The sequence below is a fragment of the Hibiscus syriacus genome, unplaced genomic scaffold, assembly GCF_006381635.1.
Source record: "Hibiscus syriacus cultivar Baekdansim isolate YM2019G1 unplaced genomic scaffold, ASM638163v2 tig00110387_pilon, whole genome shotgun sequence".
Classification (NCBI taxonomy): Eukaryota; Viridiplantae; Streptophyta; class Magnoliopsida; order Malvales; family Malvaceae; genus Hibiscus; species Hibiscus syriacus.
In genome coordinates this window covers 6,176,632-6,203,670 of record NW_024062717.1, presented here as the reverse complement: position 1 = coordinate 6,203,670, position 27,039 = coordinate 6,176,632, and the positions used below count along the sequence as shown (strand labels likewise).

Sequence of the window (27,039 nt, the reverse complement as noted above, 5' to 3'; positions counted from 1 at the left end):
AAAATTAAAAATGTTAGAGGGAATAAATAAGTAAATATATAAATAAATAGTAAATAAATCAAAAGAAAGAAAATATAAAAAAGGAATTTAGAAAAAGGAAAAAATATTAAAAAATAATAAATAAACAAATAAAAACAAATCAAAGAGAAAAAAATAAAAAATAATAATAATGACAAAAATGTTATATATATATATAATAAAAAATAATAAGAGGTAAAGAATAATAAACATATATATATGAAAAAAATAACAAAAAACATATATACGAATATTGTGAATAAAAATAAATAAAAAGTAAAAATAAATAAATAAATGAATAAATACAAAGGGACCAAAATGAATGATGTTCAAAATTGGAGTGGTTACACCAAGAATTAATCCCTAAAAATCTAAAAACAGCCTACCTTGCATTGCCAGATATATCAAGCAAACGTAGGCCCCTTATAAAAATATTTTAAGGGATTTTTAATTTGCTTTCACAGTAGCTATTGCTTTCTAACTCAAACAGGAGAAAGAAAGGTGAAAAATCCTGAACTTTTCCTTCGATTACATGAGATTGGACCATTTGACCGAGGCATGGTCGGAGTATGTTGCTACCCAAGTCATCCTACGCAGGTTGGCCGTTCAGATTTTCAAGTTGATGCTCCAGCTGTCGGGAAATGCCCCAAAATTGGTTAGCTCCCCTTTCTTTTCTTTGCTTGACTTTTTTATTTACTCTACCCCTTTATTTACTCTCCGATTTTCTTCTCACAAGTTGCGGATTGGCGTTGCGTTGATTATGTCAAATGGCTGTTGTTAACGACTTTGGTTTAGCGATTGTGATAGGGTCGATAATCGAGCGACGTATGGATGTCGTAGTGAGATCTTGGGTGCGATGGTGGAGCTATGGGTGTAGTGGTAAGCTCTTGGATGGAATCCAAATAGATTGGCCAGTGACCGAAGATAACTGAAGTCTTGAAATTCACTTATCTACGGATTTTGATTAGTTTGTTTTGACGATCGGCAGTAGTGTGATGACAATGGCGGTATGAGCTTTGGGCATAAACTAAGTGACAAAGGGTTAGCAACGGTTATTGTACATAGGGACAAACGGTTGTGACAATGAAGCTATGGCCGATTGAATCGATGGTTAATGGTGGAACAAGGTTATACTGCTCGATGATTTCGAGCTATGGCCGAGAGGCCATGGCACCTCTCTCTTCCATCCCTTTTCTTTGTTTCGCTTTGTCCATGCACTCGTAGCTATAGCTCTCCCTCCTTTCCTCCTTTGTGCAGATCCCCTTTTAAATTTAAAAATGTTAAAAGTCCCTTTGAAAGTGAAGAGCAGTGAGCTTGAGGGGGCAGTGGTCCACAACTCCCATGAAAAACAAAACCCACGTGATTAGTGGTGAAAGTGGTGGATACAATGGTGGGTGGTGGGGGAAAAATAAAAAATAAAAATATTAATAATAATAATAATAATAAATAAATAAATGTTTTAAAACCATATAATATATAATTTCAAAAACGTTTCTTTAAAAAACTATATAATATATATAGATATATATATGTATAAAATAAAAAAAATATGAACGAAAATGAGTGTCTACAGTATCAATAATTAGTTGGTCTATAGAGATGAGATACTAGATCCTTAAGAAAATTAAGAGTTGGAATTCTGATGTTTATGATTAAACAAATTAGTTATGAGTATTATCCCATATGATTTTTTTGTAAAATTTAATCTAGAATAATTGATCAATAAATAATATCTTTTATTATATGATTATACAAACTAAAAGATAAATAAAAATACAGTATAACCAATAGATTATTTTGGGTTGACCAGTGACCAACAACCTTAAACTGCAAAATTGTGGTATCTCACGCAATCTAGTGGCGAAGACAGAGAATGGTCCCTCAGTTTTTCTTGTCTTTGTCGTTGGGCGACACAAATGGATGGAGATCCTCTCTAAGAGTTTTGTTACACATCCATCATCTCTTTTATCAATTTTATGCTCCATTATTGTACAGAGTACATATAAGGAATCCTTTGTTAATTACTGTCTTCTCCCCCTTTATCAACAAACAAAATCATGGTTATCATAATGTTTTATCGTCGTCATCCATGAATATACCCCTTCATCATCTGCTTTTCATTTTGTAAAAAGTTAAATCAATAATCCTTTATATATCTCCTTACGTAAATACTTACTTATACTCTATATATACACAGAGAGAGAGATTTACAATGTAAAACCCTTACTAATTCCCACTGAAAGTTCCTTCTCCCTTTTTATAAACAAGAGTGCAAATTAAGCAGGACCACATTCTTGCTATTAACATTACGTTTTATCTGATTTTTAAGTGTTAAGATGTTGAAGAGCTTTGGGAATTTGGTGTACATAAGATTAATTATCTTGCTAATAGTAAAAGCTTGAGAGAATTTATGATAATTAATTAATGAAGATAAAAATAATATTATTGAGAAGTAGTAGACTTGGACTTTATTAGCAGCATAGTTAGCAGTGTTGTTGTTGTAACTGTGTCATACACGTGGCACTGGCTGTGTGATTAGTTGTTAGGAGGTTGTTACTCGGTTGTTAGGGCTAACTGCTCCATGCAGTGTGTATATAAACCATCTTATGCCCAGTAATCAAGTCATGCCATTTTTCTATAGTTATTTCTATATTTTAACATCATTCTAATATGGTATATTTTGCCATTGATCTTGGGGCTTTCTGTTTGGCTTCCGTTGCTTGAGCGGTTTCTTGATGGATTTCTCCACCAGTGCTAAATCCTTCTCTCACAAGAAGGTAAATGTCGTCCTCGATGAAATGAATTTTCTCCTTTGGAAGCAACAAATCTTGCTCACCATTCGGAGTCATCATTTAGAGCGATTGCTTACAAGTGTTGTGGTGACTCTACAGAAGACTGTGGTCGATGATGATGGTATTGTTTGTGTCAATGAAGCGTATTAAGACTTTGTGGCACAAGACAGTGCTCTTGCCTCCTGATTATTGTATACTATTAGTGCTCATCTTTTTCTGCAATTAGTCAGAGCTGAAATGGCGGGTCGTATGGAATACAATCCTCCAATTTTTTGCTAATCGCTCAACAACAACTGTCATGAGTTTTCACTACAAACTTTAGTCCTTAAAAAGGAGGCGATAGTATGTGTGCTTACCTTACTCATGTGAAGGAGGTTTGTGATGCTTTAGCATCCTGTGGCAGTGTGGTACCTCAGGTTGAGCATAGTGTGAGTATTCTGAAGGGTCATCCACGAGAATATCAGTCTTTCGTGGCGGTTATAACTTCCATGAGGGAAACTTTGTCCTTAGATAACATTTATACTATGTTTCTTGATGCAAAAAAAAACTTGCTAGTTTTGATTATCAGCTGGAGTAATTGTCGATGAGTGCAAATATTACTCAGGGAGAGATCAAGAGCTCGTCGATGTCGAATAAAGGTTCTTATCAAAGATATGCTTATTCGTCTGGATCTCAAGCTGGTGGTCGTGGTCGTTACATATCTCGGGTGCAGTGCCAACTTTGTGGAAAGGTTGGACACCTTGTTAATCGATGTTGGTATATATATGATCAAGATTTCGCGTGTGTTACTTCTGTCAATCGTGGGCAATACCAATTGAGTTATAAGGCTGACTCCTCTACAGGTAAATTTTCGATTTCATCATCTTATGGTAGTTGTGAGTGATGTGCTAAACGAAAGACTGGTTCAGTTGTGGCTGGCTAACCGCAGGCTCCTGTTACTTCTATGCAATCTGAGCATTGGGTGGATGCGTTTACTCGCCACACTTGTATTTATCTTTTAAAATGTAAGGATGACGTTGTGTTAGTATTTCAGCTATTTTAGAAACTTGTAGCTAACCAATTTGGTCTTACTATCAAGGCTTTATAAACAACTGGGGTAGTGAGTTTCAGATCTTATCACCAGTATTGGTTCAGAAGGAATTACGCACTGGCTGACATATTTGCATACCTCCAAGCAGAACAGTGTTGTAGAGCGGAAACATCGTCATATTGTAGAACTATCTCTTGTTCTATTAGCTCAAGCATCTATACCGGTTAAATAATGGTCTTATGTTGTTATCTCTATAGTTTACTTGATCAATCGTCTTCCTACTAAAGTTCTACAAGGCTTGTCACCATTTGAGAAACTTTTTGGAAAAAATGGATTATTCCATGATAAGGGTTTTCGGGTGTCAATGTTTTCATCACTTTAGGATGTTTCAAAATCATAAGTTGTCCTTTAGTCTCAAGCCTGCACTTACATGGGTGTTAGCCCTCACCGCAAAAGGTTTTAATGTTTGGCTCCTGATAGAAGAATATATGTTTCTCCCCATATTGTATTTAATAAATCTATTTTTCCGTTTACAGGAACGAGGCCTTGTGATTCATTAAGTTCTGATGTGAACACAATTTCAACTCCTCAATCTTTACGAGTTGTTATTGATTTTAGGAATTCATTTTTTCAGTCTTTACATGGTGCCCAAAATACTACTACTCCACCTACTGTGAATGATTTTGTTGATGGCGGCTCTCAGCACACCTCTGATGATGTGGACGCTATTGCTTTAGAAAATGTTACACCTGCGAAAACTGTTGGTGCTGGTGCAGGTGCAGAGGCTAAAGTTGTTCGTGATGACTCTGATATTGTCGATGTTGATACTATTTCCACTTTTAAGCCTGATGTCAGTGTTCCTTCCTCTCGTATTCATCCTATGTTAACACGTAGTCGATGTGGAATTTTCAAACCTGAAGTTTTTTCGAGTGTTGTGGATGATGACGTTCCTGCTACAATATGTGCAACACTCTAGTCTTCTCACTGGGTTGTGGTTGTTTATGATGAATATAACGCCTTGAAAAAAATGGAACTTGGACCCTGGTTTGACTCCCTGAAGGCAGGACTTTGTTGGGTAAAAATGGTTTTTTCGTATTAAACGTAATCCTGATGGATCTGTTCAGCGATACAAAGCCTGCTTGTTTGCCAAAGGGTTCTCTCAAATTCCAGGGTATGATTTTAAGGATATGTTTAACCTTGTTTTTCATTTTTCCATTTTACACAGTGCTAGCCATTGTTGTCTCTAATGGTTGGGAGCTTAGGCATGTTGATATAAACAATGTGTTTCTTAATGGAGATTTAAGTGAGGATGTCTACATGCAACAACCTCCTGGGTTTGAGTAGTTTAATGACCATGGCAAGCCTCTTGTGTGTAAACTCCAAAAATCTCTTTATGGTCTTCGTCAGGCACCTCACAATTGGCATGTTAAGCTCAAGGACAACATGTTGCTAATGGGTTTTGTAGTATCTTGGGCGGATCCTTCATTATTTCTCAAGCATGTAGACAATGGTTATATTTACATCCTTGTGTGTGTGGATGATATAATCATTACGAGGCAGTCTTCCATTGTTATACAGGAGGTTGTGTCAATTCTGCAGGATCGTTTTTCAATTAAGGATCTTAGGGAGTTGAGCTTCTTCCTGGGAATTGAGGTCAAACGTGTTGATGGTTCAATAGTTTTGAGTTAGAAAAATATATACTTGAGTTGTTAGAGAATATAGGGATGTCGACTGCAGCAGGTTGTGCCACGCCAATGTAGTATCATCCGAACTCTCTCATGAAAAGAGTGATCTCATTCTTAATGCTAGTGAATACAAAATATTGTTTGCTCTCTTCTATATGTTTGTCATACACGACCTAACATTTCTTTTAGTGTGGGACAAGTTGCTCAATATATGCATGCACCACAGGAAGTTCATTTTGTTGCAGTAAAAAGAATACTTCGATACTTATCCTTCACTATTAACTTTGGATTTCTATTCTCACATGTTGTTACTAGATTGAACATTGTTGCATTTGATGATGCGGATTGGGGTGCTAGCATTGATGATCGACTCTCCATAATTGGGTATAGTGTGTTCTTGGCAAATGCCTCATTATATGGTGCTCGAAAAAACAACGTACAATACCCTGTCCACGATGGAGGTCGAATACAAAAGTGTAGCAGATACAGCTGTTGATATAACTGGTAAATGCTCTTCTAACTGATTTTGGCATTCAACAATGTTGTGAGTTGGTTGTTTGATGTGACAACACCATTGTTGTGGCCATGATGCCAATCATCTATAATGCTCATCCAAGCATGTTGATCTTGATGTCTATTTTGTTCGTGAGAAGGTGGTTGCTAGTCAACTATATGTTAGTTATGTCCCTGCCATGCATCATAGCTGATGGGTTTACTAAACCTCTCTCCTGAGTTGTTTTGAAGAGTTTTGATCCAAAATGTGTGGTCATTCTTTTTAATCAAGAAGATGAGGAGAAGTATATATAATATTAACAGTATAATTAGCAGTGTTGTTGTAATTGTGCCATAAACAATCCTAACAACTGAGTAACAACCTCCTAACAACTAATCACATAATCAGTGTCATACACGTGGCATGGTTGTGTGATTAATTCTTAAGAGGTTGTTACTCAGTTTTTAGGGTTGTTAGAGCTAACTGCTCCATGCAGTGTGTATATAAACCAACTTATGCTCAGTAATCAAGTCATGCCATTTTTTCTGTTATTTCTATATTTTAACATATTCTAATAGACTTTATCAACTATTTACTCAACCATCTTAGTCAAAAAGGTAGGTTACTTGATCTTTCTAAATTTAGGAGTTCCTTGTTAACACTAGCAAACTATTTTTAGGAACCAAGTTAAGGATTAATTACATTATATTTGACAATTAGAGATGATAATTATCTACACATGCTAGTTTAATTACATAAATAGGTTCATCCAGTCCAAGCCATGGATATAAGTGTCTTGTCCTAAGTAGAAAACATCTTGATCATATCCAAATTCCCCAAGGAAAGGTGGTGGGTCCATTGAAAGAGCCGATGATGAACTCGGACTGTTACTCGAAACCCCATCTATACGTTCCGTCAGCCCTTGGATTTCCTTCTCCGCCTCTCCAAGTTGTCCCTTCAGGTTCAGAACCTGCAAAAAATAGAGTTCAAAACACCCATGTTTTGATCAAATACTTAATGTTGTGTAATGAAGTGGCAAAGTTTACTGTTCATTGTCAATGTTTTTGTCACCTTTTGTCCAAAGTTTTCTTGATAAAGTTTTATAATGGCCTAATCCAACAACATGGCATGGTTTTCTTCGAGCCTAGAGCTCATGCACGTTCCTAATATGGTGGGTCACCTTGTCTTTTTCCAAGGGTATAAAGATTAAAGGGGCAGGCACTTGCTTGATTTTCTTCGAACCTACGCTCTTAATTCTTTTGTTAACTTCAAAAAAATCTCATAAATTACGGAAGTGAGCTCCTATCATCTTTTCGTTATAAAATAATAAAATAATTCATGTTGAAAAAAAGGAGAAAAACATGTTATTGGGTTAGAACTTAACATCTGTTTGATTCCTGAGAGACAAGAATAAAAGAAGTTTTTGAAAAATGGTTTACCAGAGAAAAAGATAGGTTTAATAGAAAAAGGGTTTGTGTTTAAACATCCAACAAAGTTAATCATCCTTCGTAAAATGTATGAACTCATTTGAGGTTGAAATAATTATACCTCCGATTCAAGTCGACATTTTTCAAGCACAACCCCTTCATGGATTGTCTTTAACTTGTTGTACTCCTCCTCAAGCTTCTTATTCTTCCAGCGGGCCCTTCGATTTTGGAACCAAACCGCCACCTGCCGAGGGTCCAGCCCCAGCTCCGAAGCAAGCCGGTCTTTCCGTTCCGACTCGAGCTTATGTTCATTTCCGAAATTAAGTTCAAGAAGATGAACTTGTTCGTCACTAAGCTTCCTTTTCTTAGCTGCCGCTGCAGCGCCGCTTTCCGCAGCCTTGTTCTTCCTCCGCCGCCGTCGAGGCTTCTGTCCCCCTGTTCGTTACAAAAAAGGGTCTGTTTAAGCTACCAAGATCGTTGAAAAATCATAAAAAGATTCAAGTTTTAGTTTTTACTACACAAATTATTACCTTGCTGTGGTGCAACTTGAGTGTATACCCCAGGGTACATTTGGGAGATAAGAGCCATATACTCTTCAAGCTCTTTCATTTGGGCTGCCATGAATCTTTGCTTAATCTTTTTTCTTTCTTTCTTCAAGTTTTTTCTTTTTCTCTCTCTTGAATTTAGTAATGGATGATGTCTATGGTGGAGAAGTGGATATGTTGGAAAGAAAGGTAGTTTATTTATAGGGTTGAGTACTACTTAAGTAGTAGTTAGTTGCCTTGAAGGTCACCCTATCAAAGATTGGACTTCATTGCTTCATGAATAACAGCAATGCCATTATTTGACATATTAATTTGAGACAAATGAAAGTTTATACTTTAATTATTTAGTTTTCACCTATCTTATAAATATGTGGATCAGGATTTTTTACACAAATGGAAGATCAGGTTTAGAGATAAGGTAAAAAGATATTGTTATTTGAAACCTAGATTTATTTTATGTTTATTTTCTAAAAGTGATTTATTAATAAAACATAACTTTATTTATCATCACACTTAAATTTATATTTTTTAATAATTGAGAATGATTACAAATTAATATATGTTCGGAATATGTTTTAGTCATTAATAATACATATAAACCCTACAAAATCTAGTTGCTCGAATTTGAATCTTATAAGAAGAATAATATTTATCTTCTATAACCGAAGTCATTCAATAAATATTTTAATAACATTGTAACAACAATAACAACTTAACCAATACTATGCAATAGTCATACTCCTGATAAGATAGTGTGTTGCCTTGAAAGTGAACAAAATACTTTTATCAAAATCCCAAAATGTGCACGATTGATATACCAATTAAAAGACGGTAATAAAAAGAGATTTTCCTAATCTCAATAGAGAAAAAAAACCTATTAATTAATTAATAAAAGTAAAAGGATGATATATCCCACGAAGCTTCCTATTTTTTTTTAATATTGAAATTACGTAACCTAATTAACATTTGATCCCCTATGTTTGGATTAGGCTTTCCTAATAAGGTAATTAAGAGCAAAAGTGAGGGTGAGCAAGGGAGCAAATCAAATATTTAAAAGGGTTTTGGTATCACAAATCTTACCAACTTAAAAAAAAGGAGTTGTGGTTGGCCTCTGGATTTGGACATGCAATGGCAAGTCACCTTTTGTTGTCCAATTAGGTGGTATCTTAACTCTTTCAATCACTACTATTAGCCAACTCATGCTTTCTTTTGGCTTTAGCCAACCTTGCCTTTTTTAAGTTTTAACCATTGCAAGTTCCAAGGTCGTATTGGGCGAAATATAAAATTTTGGGGTTATTTTATTGGTATTATTTCATTGATTTAGTTACAAATATATAAATATTTATATAAAAATAATTTATATTTTATTATACTTCTCTAATCCTATTTCGTAATCACAATTTTACTATTATTTTTTTAGATCAAATTCTGAAGTCCTATGACTTTTTTAAAATTTTTGAAGTCATATATCTTTCAACCAGTTATATTGACATGATCATCGACAAATTAATAAAATTTAATCTATCAACTAAATTAATTATCCATTGTTAGAGTATTATTAGTTTGTTATGGTTTGTTATTAGCTTGTTATTAGTTTGTTATGATTTGTTGGTTTCATACTTTTGTATTAGGTTGTAAGCAGAATATTTTTTTCACTGTTTAATAAAAAAAATTCTTTTGTCATCTCTCCCTCTTATCGTCTATTCCTCATTTACTAACTCAGGTCCATCGGCCTTCCATCACTCTCAGCCTCTTTCACCGTTGCGCCGACGATTGAGTTCTTTTACTGTTATTTCTGATCTCCCATCAAACTTCATTTTCAAAGTTCAACAAATTCCCTTCCGCTCAAAATCTGAAATCATGAGCTCTACCGCAGCAACTACCAAAGGAGGCCGAGGCAAGCCGAAGTCGAAGGTCATTTCTCGGTCTAGTAAAGTCGGACTCCAGTTCCCATCGGCCGTGTGGCTCGTTTCCTTAAGAAATTACGATACACAGAGTGTGTCGGATATGGTTTTCCCGTTTATCTCTCGTCGCACTTGAATATCTCGCCGCCGAGGTTCTGGAATTGGCTGGAAATGCGGCAAGGGACAACAAGAAGAACATAATAATTCTGAGGCATATTCAGTTGGCGGTGAGGAACGATGAAGAATTTTCGTAGTGGCTTTTCTTTGTTTAGTTAGTTCTCGTGTTTCTATAGTTTAGCATGATTGACTTCTGCTGACTTGCTGCTTTGAAAGTTGGTGTTCTGTTATGGCATGGTTCTATATGCTTGGATTTCTTATTGAAGTTTGGATACTATGTTGGTTGGTTCTTTGTGTGGTGAGAATATTGCAATTTTGCGTTATATGCGCCTCCAATGTGTTTGGCTAAATGCTTCAGTGGTATTATTGTTCTGTTATGTGTTCACTGCTGGTTGGAAACAAATGTTGACTGGTTTGTGAGGACAAATTTCATTTAGCTCCGCCTCAGATATTTCGTCTTGGCAGGCATCGCTACCAAGCAGCCGAATACCGCCCTCTTTGTAGGATTGAACAAGGGTCATGTTGTGACCAAGAAGGAGTTGGCTCCACATCCCTCTATTTGAAAAGGAAAAACAAGTAAGAGAGTCCATTTCGTGAGGAACTTAATCCAGGAAGTTGTTGGTTTGCACCATACGAAAAGAGGATCACCGAGCTTCTGAAAGTTGGTAAGGACAAGTTCTTTGTAAGTTGATGTTGAATGCTGGACACTGATACAACATTGCTTTGCTCAACTATTGACATTTTGGTTTCTACATTCACTGTTATTTCTTCTCCAAAGGTTGACATGGAACTTTGAGGCTTAACAACCAAGTTACCATAGAAAAAAATTTTGGAGAGGGTTAAAAGTTTAATAACCTTGTCTTCCTTAACCAGACAAAATAAGATGTTTTATTGCCCAAGAAAGGTTTAGATTGTATCCAGGAGTTTGTAGCTTGACCTCCTTGCTTCCAACAAAAAGAAGTCCCAATAAGTGAAAGGAATAACAATAAAGATGAAAAATAACTCTTGAAAAGAAGAAGAAAAAGAAAAGTCGAGAAAAGTTGAAGAAAGAAATGTTTTTAGGTGAAAGAGAATTTTCTGATAAATTATTCATCAAGACGGTAAGACGGTTGAATTTCAACTTATTAAGTTTGCATTCTTTGTTTGATCAACTCTCTAATAACAAGTTCATTTTGAAGAAACTAAAAGCTTTATATCTAAATCATAATAACATTTCATTATCTTATTCAGCTCATATATTCTCTATTTTTCTTTCGGAGAATAATTGTTTATAATTTTATATCCAAATCAGAACAACGAAACTTCCAAAATCATCAAAATCCGGTTTCTCCCGTCCATCGACAATTTTCAAACCAAAAACGTAAAAGAAAATTACTTGAAATGAGGTCGTTGAACCGTTTACCTTTGGGCAGAAGCTCAAAGTGGTGGGGGGTAGTCATTTAGTAAAATACTTCATGAGTGAAATAAAGGTTATGTTACGTTATGTTCTGTTCCATTTTTCCCCCATACTAGAAGTTTACAGTCTTGAAAAGTACAAGGTAATTCTGATGTAATATCTTAACTGATCCGTGACTCACCCAAACTGGAGCTATTCAAGTATGATTGAAGAAACAAAAAGAGGTTCGAGAGAGGTTCGAGAGAGAGAGAGAGAGAGAGAGAACAAATTTGGTGGTATGGCATGCATGCACATGGGGTGCAAAACGCTTTTTTTCGTGTCAGGCCCCCCAGAAAGTACCCCTTTCGGGACCACGTTGTTCCATGTTACACGTGTTACTTCCATTGCAATGTGCACAGTTGTCTCACCTGCTAACCAATCAGCTCACTTCCGTCTACGTTTCCACTGTTAAAAACCCACCAGCCGCCATATTTATTACCTGCCCCACCTTCAACCTCAAAGGTCAATGCCTACCCCAAAAGTTTCCAACAGTTTGATCTAACAAACCGTGCTTGTAAGGAAAGAAGAAAACTAAAAAGCTCGGTAACTTTAGATTTTTGCTCCTTTATCTCTTTCAGGCATCATCTTATCTAAAAAGAATACTTACGTGTACGAGTAAAGAGTAAATTCAGGAGAAGGATAGGGTTTCCTATAAAAACTACACTGATGACTCCATTATGTCTCTAAAATGGACTAAATCGGTGAAGGGTTTTTCTTTAAATCAGTGCTATTAAGGATAGGGTTTCCTATTAAAACTACACTGACGACTCCATTATGTCTCTAAAATGGACCAAATCGGTGAAGAGTTTTTCTTTAAATCAGTGCTATAATGCAAATCTTTGTCTAAATATATGCATTTTATCCTTTTAGGACGGGTAAACGACAAGGCTATCTCTACTACTATATATATTGATTTCTTTGTTGCTAATTAAGTGAAAGTTGTAAAAGGTTTTTTGTTTATTGAATCAATAGCTGGTGTTTTTATTTTACTTTGCTTTCCATTTCCTCTTTACCAAGGTTAAACATGGATTAAGAAAGGATAAGGATGAAACCATCAAAGAGATTCCCCCAGTTTATGAAGAAAATAAATAAATAAATAGAGTTGCGTATGGTATATGAGGAGGGATTCCTTTGCATGCTTTTGAGTTGTTTTTTTGAATTTAATAAACAGCGTTTTCTTAACCAGAGTGCTTAAAAACATTAAATTAATGATTTGTCATGTTTATCCCGACATTTGGAGGTCCTGTTTCCCCAGCTTCCAACTTCATGTGCATGCTTAACAGCAATTGGGCGATTAGATTTGTTGGCTAATGGAAGGTCTTCCCTTGATTAAGGAGAGAATATTTATCAAGCAAATTGCAACCTGCATGAAGAAAAAATAAACACAACTCAATCAGAGTATTCTTAACCATCATTTAGATCACAAATCATACAAGTAGTTTGGTTGTGATACAGCTCGAAGCAGCAAAAGTATGGCATTATGATCAATACCCAGTTTTTTTTTCTTTTGTAACATTTCCTTTCTGGGGTTGTGAAAATGAGACCAAGCCTATGATGACATATAGCACTCAGCCTGAGATTAATGAAACATCTTTTTGAATTTTCAACATGTCCACCAATCAGTAGTTTCACAGGATAAAGAGTTTGTGACACTTTGTTTTTTGGCTCTCTGAGAAAGTTACACCATTATTGATTGTGCATACGTTCATTTGTCTGATGAATATAAAGTTGGCCCTAACTCCACCTCTAGTGTAATGACAAGAAAATAAAGTTGAGTGCTTATCAAATCTCATCTCTAATCAGTTTCCTCTTTCTCTCATCGATCTCCAAGTCAAATTTGTCTGTGTTATATACATGCAGTGCAGATTCCACACTCCATCCTTTATTGTTTCTCAATAAAATGTATGTAAGAGTATTTGAATGTTTATTGTTAAATAATTGAGAAATTTTCGAATAAGTACGTTCATATAATCAATTAAATAAAAAATAATTAATTTTTATAAAAAAATTAAAATTTTATATTTTTAAAAAATATCAGATCATAATTGAAGACGTACCAAATAAAAAAGTTAATGGCATAACGAGATGTACTTATTTACTAATTTAATATATAAATTAGATTAATTTCTTCAAAGAGAATCAATTTGTTTAATTTATAAATTAATAAGATCTAAAAATTATCTATACTTAGTATTTTAATTCAACTAACGATATATTGATATTTTAAATTAAAATATTTACTTTTTAAAATGTAGAAAAAATTAAAGTGTTCCTTTTAATAGTAGAAGAACAAAAATAAATTTATTTATGTAATAAATGAGACTTAGAAAACTCTTTTACACCTTACAAAATTTAAGAATATATCAATAATCAATTGATTTAATGGGATGAGCCGACGAAGCATTAAATGCTTTAAGCAAGGTTTAATATATTTTTAAACAATTATTATTTATTTATTAAATATAAATTATCGATATATCTATTTTCATGTTGACAATTAATTTATGGCTTCTGAAATTTTGATTTTTTAAAATAAAAACACTTCCATTTTTTACTTTATTAATGTTGAGTTTGTAGCAAATATTTGGATGCGCCGATTAAATTAACCACAGAAGGCATGGTGAAATTTTTATTCTTTTAATTTTTGAAAACTTAGATAACCCTTGAATTACGCCTTAATTTAAGGCATTATCTAAATTAGTTATTACTTTAAGTGTAGCATAGTGTAATTAAACTTTTTAATCAAGTTCGAATTTAAATATTCTACAGTGCAACACTGTACGGGTATGATCACGTGATCACCAAGGGGGGGGGGGGGAATGGTAATCAATTAATTAATCAACCCTAGCCCATATCTTTCTTCGTATTGAAAAAAGATGCCAAGTCAAGTAATTGCAATGATATACACATTGATCCATTTCAATGCTCAACGAAATCAACAGTTCAATATCTTAAAAGCATGTTCAAAATTAGGATTAATTAGTATTTTAATCCTTAAAATTATATTTTATTATTATTATTGTACTTTTTTTTGTTTAATTGAATCTCTAAAATTTTCTTTTGGGAAGTTATTTTATTTGTTTTCTTGTTCTACAAAAAATTACGTTGCATTTTAGGGATGTATCTCGTGACATATATTGATTTTATAAAATTTTTAAAAATATTTTTTAGCCAAAAACGGGGAAATTGTTTTTTTTTTGAGTTTTTAGTATTATTATTTTAATATATATATTATATGCTACGTGATACGTTTTTTGAATGTTGTGTATTTTATAATAAAAATAGAATAGAATAATATGCTTTATAGAAGAAGAAAAAAAAACAAAGTCAAATTGAACAATTTTTTTCTAATACCAAAGTGATAATGAAATACAATTTTAATGATCAAAATATTATAACCCTGAAAATTGAAAGCAATCCATTTTAAATGATATAAATGTCCATCTTACGACTTTATTTGCGAATTTAAATTTTTTAGGGTTTAATCCTCTTTATTGGAAGCAAACACTTAAGCTTGTCGCTTTCACTTTCTTTTAAGTCCACATTAACACATAAAGTAGGATTATATTCCCTATACTTAAGCACAAGAAATCTTTTCTAACAGCTAGGTTTCGTGTCTTTGGGGTGTATTAAACAATGATTAATGATTCTACAACACCTTAATTTATGATTAAACACATGAAAGGATCGCACAAGTAGAGAGAGAGAGAGAGAGAGCATTGATGGAGGACAAGTGGATTTGGGGCATACACTTTTATAATGCCCAAACTTTTACGAAATTCCAAGCTGTACATCTTTACTTCCATTTGATGATGAAAAAGCTCGTCACGTGGTAGTCATTATAGTGTTCTACTTAGGTTTTTGGAACTTTGGGTTATATATATATAAATTACTATACGATTCTTTCGAGCATTGATTGGAGTTTGGTTAACACGTGTACGGCAAGGGTTTTGGCCAACGTTGGTGATAGGTACCGATTGTCCCTAGCTCCACCAAAGGCTACCTAAGATCCAAAGACAATGGTGCAGGCCCCCTGGCCCCTTTCCGGTTTTTCCTTATGTGCTTCTATTTTAGGGTTCCATTGCCATCTTCCTTCGCTTTCTAACTCCCATCAACCTCACTTGTTTTCATCTTTGATATGATATTCAACTGTTCCAACAAGACGGGCTGGGAAAAAATATTTAGCAATAAAGAAGCGAAATTAAAGCACCTTCTCCACAGAGTCTCAATGAGGAAGATACATTATTTTATTGCTGCATTGTACCCATCTTTGTGTAATTTTATGCCATCTTTTTTAAAAAAAATTTATGATGTGTAGTCTTTTGCACGTGAAATGATACGTGTTTGTGTATGATTAAGTCGTTCGTACAAAGTTTTTGGATATGTTGTAGCTTAATCTGGTGATAACTGGCTAAACCATGTGCAAAAAATAGTAGGTGGAAGCTTGTCCATGCCTTTTAGGACAAGTAATTAAAGAGATTCTTTGAGTTACTAAATTAATTTTGTATTTTGGGCATCGGTATATGAACCTATATATCCATTGGATTCGACATTTGTGATGTTTTTGAGTTGTAGTAATTTGTTTTGATTTTAAACTTGTTTTAGTTTTTTAAAAATAAATTAATGACCGATATATTTTATACTATAATTTTAATTCTCATAATATTTTAGTTAATTTTTTAATTTATTTTCAAAACATTTTTTGAACAATTCTTACTCAGGAGGAGAAGATAAGAAAAGGAAAATTTTATTTATACTGGATATTAAATCTACAACCTAAAATGGAGGGAGCTGTCAACTAAGTACCTTTAATATTTTCGAAACATTTTAGCTCTAAATAAGTGGTAGAAATATCATTCACGGTTCTTTGTCTAACTATTAGATTCAATGTCATTCAAATCTAATGTGAAAATTTAAAAGCACATATATTGTTCCACGTCAAACTGGAAGCATTATTTAATGTCTAAATTAACGGTTGTACTTAAAGATGAGTATGGTTTGAGTCGAGATAAATTTTTTATCTATCTAAATTTAATCCGAGTACCTCAATTCATCACTCGAACTGATATGGTTTAGGAAATTTTTATCCGATCCAAAATTAGACAGGGATTTTTGGATAAAATCCCTGACATAAATATATATAATTTTTATTTTTGTTCGATAAATAATAATTTAATTAAAAATATAAAGAGATATGTATTGTTGTAATTATCTCTAAATATTATCTCGGATTAGTTGCTTCAAAATTTTACCCTAGATCTGAATATGATTTTTTCCCTAAAAAATGCCCTATAAAATTGGGTAAGGTTGAAACTCGTCTGGCCCGAGGCCTATGCCCATCTCTAGTTATACTAATGAAATGACTTGGTTGATACAATACTAATATTTCAAAAATTCAGTTAGAGTAACTTAAATTAGGGACCAATATAAAATGGTGGGGATTGTTTGAGGATGCTTGGTGGAGTTAACCCTTAAATATAGGTTTTCATGGCTCACTGTAGACTTCAAGGCAAAATATTTGGGCATTATATTTGGAGCTCACATTTTTAATTCATGCAGGCTTCATGTTATGGATCAGCAGATTTCAGATAAGCCCAGATATTGATCCAATAAATATGGGCCCATTTCTTAAAACCATGTAACATCTGTTCCGGCTTCTAAACTAACACGTCACCGTTTAAGCTAGAGTTTGGGACACGTGTCGTACGAGAATGTCTTCTAATTCCTGGCTACAGTCCCCTGCCTTCAGTTACTACTGTCATCAGAATCCAAGGTATATATTTCATTTTCACAAGGTGGAATTGAAAGAATGAAAAAAAGCATGCGAATCTTCACTATCTATGATTGTTACTTATTCTGGATCCAAAGATCTCTAAAAGGGTTTTTCCTTCCTTTGACTCTTTCTTTTTGTTATTATTAATCCTCCATGGGCAAAGTCGGTGGTTGTGTCCCGAGCAAGAAGAAACATTCACGTGGAGAAGTTGGCGAAGCGGATGAAGAAAGGAGTCGAGGGAGTGGAAGGTGTTGAGGCAGTTCTTTTTGAGGTTCCCGAGAAGCTTCCGGCTGATGTGTTGGAGATCATGAAGGTGCCGTATAAAGACCCGGAGATTCCGGAAATTACGGCGGCGAAATTGGCAGAGGCGGATGGGTTCCTATTTGGATTTCCGACTAGGTATGGGTGCATGGCGGCTCAGATGAAGGCGTTTTTCTACTCCACTGGTCAACTCTGGAAGGAGCAGGCGCTGGCTGGGAAGCCGGCTGGGTTCTTTGTTAGTACTGGAACTCAAGGAGGAGGCCAATAAACCACGGCGTAAGTTAGAAAATTTTCATTTCTCTACTGCTTCTGGAATGATGTTTTTCGATTGAAATGGGAACTCAATTTTGCAGAGAAACTTTGAGTAACAGTTTTGATTCTTTCTTGTTTCCTGAATTTGTTATCCAAAACAAGAGAAATTTAGTAAATTGATTATGTTGGCCTTGGGTTTATACGACTTACGAGTATTGTCATGTTGATTTATGTTGTTTAGTTTATCATCTATGTTTGAACAAAGTGCTAATGGATTAACTTAATGGATAGAAATCATGGAAGATAGTTTCTTTGAAATCAAATAGGTAGGAATTGGAGCTATTGTAGTGAGGCCTTTGTAACTTAAATTTTTCTTGGGAGAATAAAGCATTTTATCGTAATCGCATTATCTAATTGAATTTTGGTAACTACGATCCGTGACTTTTATGAGGAATTTTATTGTTTGATTACAATTCTGGTAGGCATTCTACATTCTTAAATTCATTGATATTATTTTAACAAATATGAGTGCTTATTTAAGACTTAACTACCCTAGAAAATTAAGCCAATGGACACTTGCTTCCTAGTTTCTCCTTACTTGTATTTTCCTTTGGAAGTTATGATTTTCACATCCTGTTCATGCTCAATGAAAGACGAATTTTGCCCAACATGAACTCTGAATATTGGATCGCAATCGGTGGTCAATTTCCATGTGATTATACCTTTTGATCTTTCCAAATTCCTTTGGACATACCATATCTACACTAAAACAGAAGCTAAATGCTTGAGGATCTAAAGTGACATGATTTTCAATAGTATGGACTACCAAGTTCCTTTGTAACCTATTCGTACATTTGGATTGTTGGTCAAATGATTGCTGTCTACCATGTGGAGAAATGTTGAAATGGATTTGTTATGCAACCAAACTAGAAGGTTTAGATGCTTAGATTATTACCTTTTCTATGAGAGTATATATAAAAATAATAAACAAATATATGGGTTATGTACTTATGAATAAACTCATGCACCAAGGACTACATTTATCAACATTTTGACGTTTCTCGTGCTACTTCTGACTCAGTTGGACGACAATAACCCAATTGGCACACCATGGAATGCTATTTGTTCCCATTGGCTACACTTTCGGAGCTGGTATGTTCAAGATGGATTCCATACAAGGAGGTTTACCTTATGGTGCTGGAGTTTACGCTGGTGATGGCACAAGAGAGCCAAGTGAAACAGAGCTGGTTCTTGCAGAGCATCAGGGGAAGTACATGGCTAGTGTAGTCAAGAGGCTGCTTTCTCAGGCATGACATATTCCTCATTTTTTCGCCTAGTTCAATCTGTTTTTTATTTATTGAATTGTGTTTGGTTTTGTGAATTGGTCTTGGCATTTGTAAATCCGTTACGAAAGATGTCACCAATTATTGCTATCCACTTTTACCTTTCATGTTTGCCAATTCCATTGGAGAAAATGTACATGGTTTAATATTCTTCGTCTTGTCTTGCCTTATCAAATAAGATGTTTATATGTGGGAATTGGGATTTTTGGTTTATATAATTTTCTCCATGTAATTCACTTAAAAGCTTGATTTAATAAAGAAAAAAGGGTTGCATTTTCTTTTTTATTGTCATACAAAATACTCTTCTTATCTCTGTTCGAATCAGCATTCGCTTTATGTATCAATAAGTAAAATATGCAGTATGAAACACCATCCCCAAGACAAAGATTAGCCAATTTTTGCTTTCCAGCTCTGCATTCTGATCTCGCAATCTTTGGCAATGTTTGCCATAGCATTATGCAAGGAGCCACCCTTGCTTAGAGCCCTTTACAGCGCATGATTTTAGCATTTTCATCCTGGCTCAGGTTGCTTCACTCTCTTTAACCACCAGTCTTTCTAATCATTGCCTCTATCTCACTTCTCCGAATCACACCCTGAGATGGTAACAACTTCGACCGGTTTACCGCCCCAATGTGCTCAGCCAGTACTGATGCATTCCTCTTTTCGGCATACAATGGCCACACGTGTATTGGAACCCAATTGATAATACTCAGACCTGAATTCCACTTGCAGTGAGACAAAATCCACCTATGGATGGGTGGCTCAAGATTTCAGCTTGAGGTGCCCACATCGGAATCGCCACCCCTTTTTGCTGGTCTAATTCAAGAACCCCTAAGGCAAGTTGTCTGGGAAGTCAGTAAAGCCGTTGTTTGTCTTAAAATCTGTCGTTGCTGAATCATTCTCTACCGGTGGACTAACCACCCAAATGAATCGTTGTTGGCTCTTCTCTAAACCCCATGCTAGCTTTATAGTTTGCTTGGCTGACAGGGTTCCACAACTACCAAAAGGCACGTATTTCACTGATTCTTTGGGTTGCATGCCTTGTCAAACCAAAACTTCACATCTCAATGTTATGTTAGGGGGCGAACTTCTAGAATTTTAAGAAGGGAAGGACTTATAAAATTGTAGGGGGGATAAAAACAGATTTTTAATGGAAAATACATAGAAAATGTCTAAAATAAATGATAATTTTAAATTTTTAGGGGCATCCGTATCAGTTCCCATGCTGAAATGCACCTAGTTTCATTGCAAAAACTGCTCAAAACAGTCAGCAAAGCAAATCGGATTGCACCATGGAATTAGAAGATGTCTTTGGATGTTGTTGTGATCATCCTGATCCACTTCCTTGTCAAGGTTTTGATGCATGGGCTGCAAGGGCAAGAAACCGTGCATTTGAAGTGACGAAATCATACTTCAGCATCATGAAGTCTTCAGCATAGCAAAAGCTTCGGTTGCAAACATCTCAACAACATGATCTCAACAACAAGCTTTATTGATCATCATGGCAAACTGTGTCAAGATTGAAGTGGGTTTATCAATCTGGCCCGAGATATCTACCAGTGGCAATAAGAAAATTCAAGGAGATCATGTGCAATTTCTGATACTTTCCAAAGTTGAGATTGAGAAAGGCATCTGCTGCATGGACAAAGATATTTACGTTGAAGCCATGATGAGAAAGAAACCAGATGTTTACCAAGCTAAAGGTACGGAATGAGATGTCCCATACCGGAACCGGCAAGAAGCTCTGCACGAGGCTTCCTGGTTTACATAATGGCTACAAAAATTTCAAGCCAAAATACCAGGTTAATAGATAGCTGAGCTTGGTTGGATATTTGTTATTCAAGTTTTCTACGATATTTTTCTTACACGTTTCAAGCCAAAATCTCAAGCACTCAATTTTCAGACGAATTTCAAAATACCAGGCTCGATACTTTTACATTTTCCATAATTCATTAACATGGTTTGAATAGTCATATGTAACAATAAGGATCATGTTTTCCTTAAAATCAGTTAAAATATAAAAGAAGTCTTGCCAACGAAAAGAGACCGCAAACAATTGATGGTGGGATGAGTGGAGCTTGAAAATTTAAACCCACCAATCATGTCAGGACTGCAAGGAATTCTTCTTATAGAAGAAATAAAGAGTGAATTGAAGATAAATAAAAGAATCCAGGCGAAAATAGGGTCTTGATTCTCTACTACTTGTAACAGGAGCCTTGAAGTGAATGGGCTACTCTTTACTCAATTTTACCTAAATTAAAACCAACATGAACTATAAGCAATCCGAACTAAAAATAACTCGAACCGAAACAATAAAAATCAAAAGTAACTCAAGTTTAATTTATCCAAATTTGACCCAAATCACACATCGTCATGATTTTAGTTTGATAATTGAGTTAAAGTGTACGAAGAATTTATTTTTTTATTATTTATTTATTAATAATGTGATTAAAAAAATGTACTATGTTTTATTCTCATTTTTTTATTATACTACTACTTTTGATAATAGTTTAATGATTCAATATTATATTCCTTCATTTAAAAACGAGATAAATAATTTATTTTTACAATATACAAATATTTAATTTTATTTATGATTTAAAATTAAAATATTATAAGAATTTAATATTATTTATAAAATCATTTAAATTTATTGTGCTGTTTTTAATTCAATAAAAATATTATAGTTAAACGTTAAACATCATGTTGGAAAGTTTAATTGAGAATAAAATTTATAATTAAAAATTTTATTTGTTCACTAAATAGGCTGCACCATAAAATTTTCAAGTCAAATCAATATGGAACTCAAGTCATAAACTTTAAAATATCATATAAGGTCGAGTTCGAATCAAATTATCTCTTTAAATGAAAGTTGAATTTGAAATATTAAACGATTAATAGATAAAATTGAGCCTGATTTTTTAAAAAAAAATTGAACCTAACTGATAAGATTCAGAAACAAAAAAAATTAATTAGAATATAATAATAATTATATATATACTCGATTATACTCCTTTTAACAAGATCCTCGGTGTTACCTGTAAAGAAAAAAAATACACGTCACATGATCCTCATAAAGGAATGAGTTTATTTTATTCATACTAAAGATGCTCTTTTTCATGTTTGAACCCCCAAAACTGAAGTAATTTTCAGATCCAATACATTTCACTCAGCTCTAGTATTTTTGACCCCATTCATATGAATGTCCAATAATTTACAAAAATAAAAACTTGGAAGGAATGTTAAGTAAATAGTGGCAGTTCCTCCCTTCCAAATCCCGAGTTTGTGTTTTCTACAAGGGATGGATGTTCCTGCAAACTAGACAATCTCTCTACATGCCAAAATAGAATCCTATCAACCATATTCATAAATTATAGATAATGCAAACACAAACACAGAAAGGCGAGCATTTTTTTAGATAAACCTCTAAATTTCTTTCTTCCATCCTGGATATAAGATTGAACTATCCACACTGACCTCCAAAATGGCCTCTAAGTTCTTAAATCTGTACAGATGGAAACACAGAGAGGCCACTGAACGATGATCTCTGAGCAATGCACAATTTATCGGAGCTTTATTTATACACAGGTCTTGCTAGTCCCAAGTGTAAGTTCAAGGTCATCTATGCCAATCTCATGTATTCTTTCACCTTCCCATGGCTTCACTCTACAATTCCCAAACTCAAATTCTGTGCATCTCCCCTTCTGTGCAACATTCCCCTGGAGTTGATCATGTTGAAATTGAACCACCCTTTTCACAAGGTTAAAAGTAGGTGGAGGAGGAGCCGCCGCCGCCGCCTGAAAATTCACCCAACGACCAGAGTCAACAGTTAAGGCATTGAACTCGACGCATTCAGGTATAGTGGCTGGTGTGCGGTGGTGCCGCCTTGTGGGGCTAGATGGGGCTGATGTAGCCAGAAGTGGGTGGCGAAATGAGTTTAGGGAGTCATTGCAAATGGATTCCCAGTCAGATTTGCGCTTAGATCCTCTAGTGGGTGAAGAAAGTGACGGGGTTACTGGAGCGCTGCTGGATATTATTCTAAGAGGAGTGATATTATTAGAGATGGCTGCAATGTTGCGGAGGAATGGAAGGAGGTGAGTCGAGGTGTTGAAACCGAAACGAGTCGGACTCGGGCATAAGGATGAGGAGGGACTGGCATGGTAGGAAGGTACGGAGCTTGGGAAAGATGAAGACTGTGGACTCGGTTGAATAGATGAACATGAACTGATGTTGCTCGAAGCCGTTTCAAGCTCCAATGGAGGTGGCTTGCATCCCTGCATCGAAAGATGAACGGAAACCCATTTTAGAATAAGCATAAAAAAGGTAAAATTCCAACATATAAAAAAAAAGAAAAAAAGATGTACAAGGGAAGGGAAAGGGAAACCTTGCGGTAAGTGGTGCCATCTTCTTCAACGATCCAACCAGCCTCGGCACAAAGAGCTTTCAAGGCCTCGTTGTTGTCGCAATGTTTAGGGAACTTATAGTTGCCTTGAGCTCGGAGGCCAGAGTATATGTTTGCAGCTATGGCTCTTCTTCTCCGTTCTCTCCTCTTGTTGTTCTCCCTTTCTTTCCATGTGGGTAATCTCCCTGTCATCTTCACTAACATCTAACTTTTCTTTTTCTCTCTTGTAAAGATGTTAGCTTTTCGTTTCAAGTTCCAACCTTGGAAGAGAAGAAAATGCAGAAATGTATGAAGTCTCAATTAATAGAGACACGCAGGAGACAGAGTCTCTGTTTGACGAGGATATTGCTTTGTTTTATAGTTGAAGTTGAAAAGTTGCACGCTTTTGCAGTGTTGGTTTCTTAGATTCTTCCTATGTTTCTCGGCCTCTCTCTCTTTTGATTTCACACTTTCTCGAATACAGTAATCTTAGCGTAGAAAGTAATATAAACCCAGAAAAACATGAAAGCGGCCTGTATTGGTTTTTGGTAAGGATTTTTGATGACATGTTTTCTGTTCTTAATTTTTGGTTTGTGAAAAATTGGAAATGTGTAGAGTTTGGTGAATCCTATGGCATCTTCTCTGCTTTAAAATCAGTCTTTTGCCAGTTATTCCTGGGAAAAAAAAAGTCCCAAAAGGACTGATTGTTGGGAAATTGTATTTTCGTACCCTGCTTGCTTGGTAAGAAAACTGGGCTACATTATTATGGAATTTTTGTAAAAGTAGAGGACGCTAGAGAAAACCTAAAGAATAGGATATTGTTTTTTTATATATAAAAGGTCCTTTTTATTTGCTTGAAAGGTCAATATCTACTTTTTTTTAATAATATAGAGTAATTTGTTCAGAATTTTTTAATTAATTTATAATATATATTTTATAAATATAGTTGTTCGAACTCAATTTTTTATAAAAATTTATTTTATTATTGAAACATGATGAATTCTTTAAAAAATTAATTTCAAAATGATATCAGCGGAGTTAATAAAATAAAAATGTAAATTAGTAGGAAGAAAAAAAGTAAAGAAGGGCGGTCAAAGGTTGGTTATCCAAAGGTTTTGCGCGAGTGAAATTGGTTGTAATGAGCGCACACATTCAATTTGTGCTACGCCGTGCGCATAGAAATAGAAATGGTTAGGCCTCCATTATTGACACGACAAGGACTATAACTGCTTTGCAATTTACCCCTTACCACTTTTTGCTTAATTTTTCTCTACTGCACTTGATTATTTATTTTCTTACAAAATTAATGTTTGCTCACAGCCTTAAAGTTCCTTTTTCAGGGGGGGGGTAATTAATCAGTTTTGTATGCATACATATTTTTATGCTTTATTTATTTATTTTCTAAAATTTTAATTAAATATAAAAAATAAATTATATATTTAAGAATATTTAATTTTATATTCTTACAATAATAAAAATAACTGAATTAACATTAAATTAATTTTAAAATTTTAATTTTAAAAAAAATTCAATATAAGTTAGATAAAAAATAATATCTTGTTATTACATGTCTCAGTGTTAGTTTTCTAAGAGTCCTAGATCTAAACAATTACATCTATAAGATATATGTATTGTCAATGATTAATTTTTTTAATAGATAACATAAATTCATATATATTTTAATTAGATGGTAGTTATTCATGGCGATTCGACTAAACTGACAACTTTTAGCCGAAATTTTCTCTTTCTAACACCCTTTGACCAATATTTCTCGAAGTAGCACCCTTTCGGCCGAGGTGGCACAAAGGTGCATCCCCGTGGATGCGCTTTACCTGGTTTTTGCTGACTGGGATGCCACACGTGTAAGGCGCATCCCCGGGGATGCGCTTTATATGAGATCTGCTGAGTCGGATGCTACGTGGGTAAGGTGCATCCCTGGGGACGCGCTTTCACAACTATGCCTCAGAAATAATAGGTACTGACATGAATAGTTCTCCGAGGGACATGAGTGACATAATAGGGCAATGATAACATATTCTCTGACAAAATAATGGAAAGTACGCCCCTGGGAACACGCTTTCACCACTTTGGGTACTGATATGAATAGTGCCCCCGATGGACATGAGTAACATAATATTGTAATGATAACATAGCCCCCGAGGGACATGAGTGACATAATAGGGCAATGATAACATATTCTCTGACAAAATAATGGAAGGCGCGCCCTCGGGAACGCGCTTTCACCACTTTGGGTATTGACATGAATAGTGCCCCCGAGGGACATGAGTGACATAATAGGGTAATGATAACATAACCCCCGAGGGACATGAGTGACATAATAGGGCAATGATAACATATTCTCTGACAAAATAATGAAAGGCGCGCCCCTGAGAACGCGCCTTTACATGAATAGTACCCCGGTTATAGATACTATTAAATGCAATGTATTATGGACTTTCAAAACAAACTTCAGTTCACAAGCTTTCAAATTCTCAAACTCTAAATTTCTCAAAAAATCTCAATCCTCTATTCTCTGAAAATGAGTCATCTTTCTACTGTTGTTTTGTATGATGGAGAAATTAAGGAAGCTGAAGAGAGGGTTATTTTTGAGTCAAATCATTATATCCCCTTAACCTTGAAGAGAAACATCACTCTTGAGGAGTTAATCATAAAAATTTCGTTAAAGATTCGCGTAGTTGGCCGGAGAAGACTATCTTCACTTCAGTATAGATTTCTTACTGAACTTTTTCCACTCACGTATACATCATTTCAGCTTTCCAACGATGATGATGTTTCTATGATAGTTGATGCTCATATGGGGAGTTCACAATCTCTTATTTGAAATGTATGCCACTTTTATTGAGGTTCGTGCTTCTCGTGGTCTCTCATATTACTCTCACTTTCGCATTGCATATTAAGCTGATCAAGTTTATAGCCCAACGCAACTGATATTTAATGATTTCACATCATTAATGGCGGATCCAACACCAGATGTTATACCATCAAGTTCAATAGGAATACATTCATCATCAACTGCTTATAATCTCAACCCACGTGGCTTCACCAATAATCCATATGGTAATATCTCTTCTACTTCAAGGGGCAGATATTCATCTGCTAATGTTTTCAACTTACATATAGAAATGCCATCAAGACGGCAGTCTATTCACATCCCACATGATACAATGGCCTCAAGTTCAAGGGGAGGACACGTAAGCAGGAACTTATTTGACCTTAACATTGGATTATCGGATGAACCCTCATCTCCACCAGAAGAACCTCTTAGGGAGCCAGGTACAGATGGTGCTGAAACAGGATTATTCGTTGAACCTGACTCATAACAGTTTAATGTACATTCTGATGATGATGAGGATGACGTTCTGATAAATACAACACCAGCCGAACTTCCTGCACATATGTATGGTGCTGATTATGATGTAATGTACGAGCCTGAATTTCCAGATCTTCCTGATGTTAGCAACTATGGACTTCAATCATCAGTCAACGACGATGATTTACATATTGGAATGAAGTTTGCATCGAAGGAGGAAGTAATAATAGCAATAAAGAGTTACAATATTCG

The 27,039-nt window shown here is 34.9% G+C and overlaps 2 protein-coding genes and 2 pseudogenes across 2 annotated transcripts; 1 reads left to right on the top strand and 3 right to left on the bottom strand.

Annotated features, from left to right (window-relative positions):
- Window positions 1–6,708: 6,708 nt before the first annotated feature.
- Window positions 6,709–8,180, bottom strand: LOC120122624 (homeobox-leucine zipper protein ATHB-40-like). Its single transcript, XM_039141750.1, has 3 exons — window positions 7,976–8,180; window positions 7,567–7,880; window positions 6,709–6,988 (listed from the first exon to the last, which is right to left on the bottom strand). The coding sequence occupies exons 1-3, from the start codon at window positions 8,064–8,066 to the stop codon at window positions 6,770–6,772; spliced, it is 624 nt and encodes a 207-aa protein (XP_038997681.1). The 5' UTR covers window positions 8,067–8,180; the 3' UTR covers window positions 6,709–6,769.
- A 9,075-nt stretch (window positions 8,181–17,255) lies between these two features.
- LOC120122658 lies at window positions 17,256–19,117 on the top strand (annotated as a pseudogene).
- Window positions 19,118–19,462: 345 nt separating this feature from the next.
- On the bottom strand, window positions 19,463–20,844 carry LOC120122754 (annotated as a pseudogene).
- A 1,794-nt stretch (window positions 20,845–22,638) lies between these two features.
- LOC120122399 (BES1/BZR1 homolog protein 2-like) lies at window positions 22,639–23,763 on the bottom strand. Its single transcript, XM_039141518.1, has 2 exons — window positions 23,460–23,763; window positions 22,639–23,349 (listed from the first exon to the last, which is right to left on the bottom strand). The coding sequence occupies exons 1-2, from the start codon at window positions 23,679–23,681 to the stop codon at window positions 22,654–22,656; spliced, it is 918 nt and encodes a 305-aa protein (XP_038997449.1). The 5' UTR covers window positions 23,682–23,763; the 3' UTR covers window positions 22,639–22,653.
- Window positions 23,764–27,039: the final 3,276 nt, after the last annotated feature.

What these genes read in the sequence shown, in the direction of transcription:
- LOC120122624 (XM_039141750.1), bottom strand. Translation starts at nt 8,066, where the DNA reads ATGGCAGCCCAAATGAAAGAGCTTGAAGAGTATATGGCTCTTATCTCC. An exon ending in TCAAGTTGCACCACAGCAAG is followed by an intron (nt 7,881 to 7,975) that starts GTAATAATTTGT and finishes TGTAACGAACAG; the next exon opens with GGGGACAGAAGCCTCGACGG. An exon ending in AATGTCGACTTGAATCGGAG is followed by an intron (nt 6,989 to 7,566) that starts GTATAATTATTT and finishes TATTTTTTGCAG; the next exon opens with GTTCTGAACCTGAAGGGACA.
- LOC120122399 (XM_039141518.1), bottom strand. Translation starts at nt 23,681, where the DNA reads ATGTTAGTGAAGATGACAGGGAGATTACCCACATGGAAAGAAAGGGAG. An exon ending in ATGGCACCACTTACCGCAAG is followed by an intron (nt 23,350 to 23,459) that starts GTTTCCCTTTCC and finishes CTTTCGATGCAG; the next exon opens with GGATGCAAGCCACCTCCATT.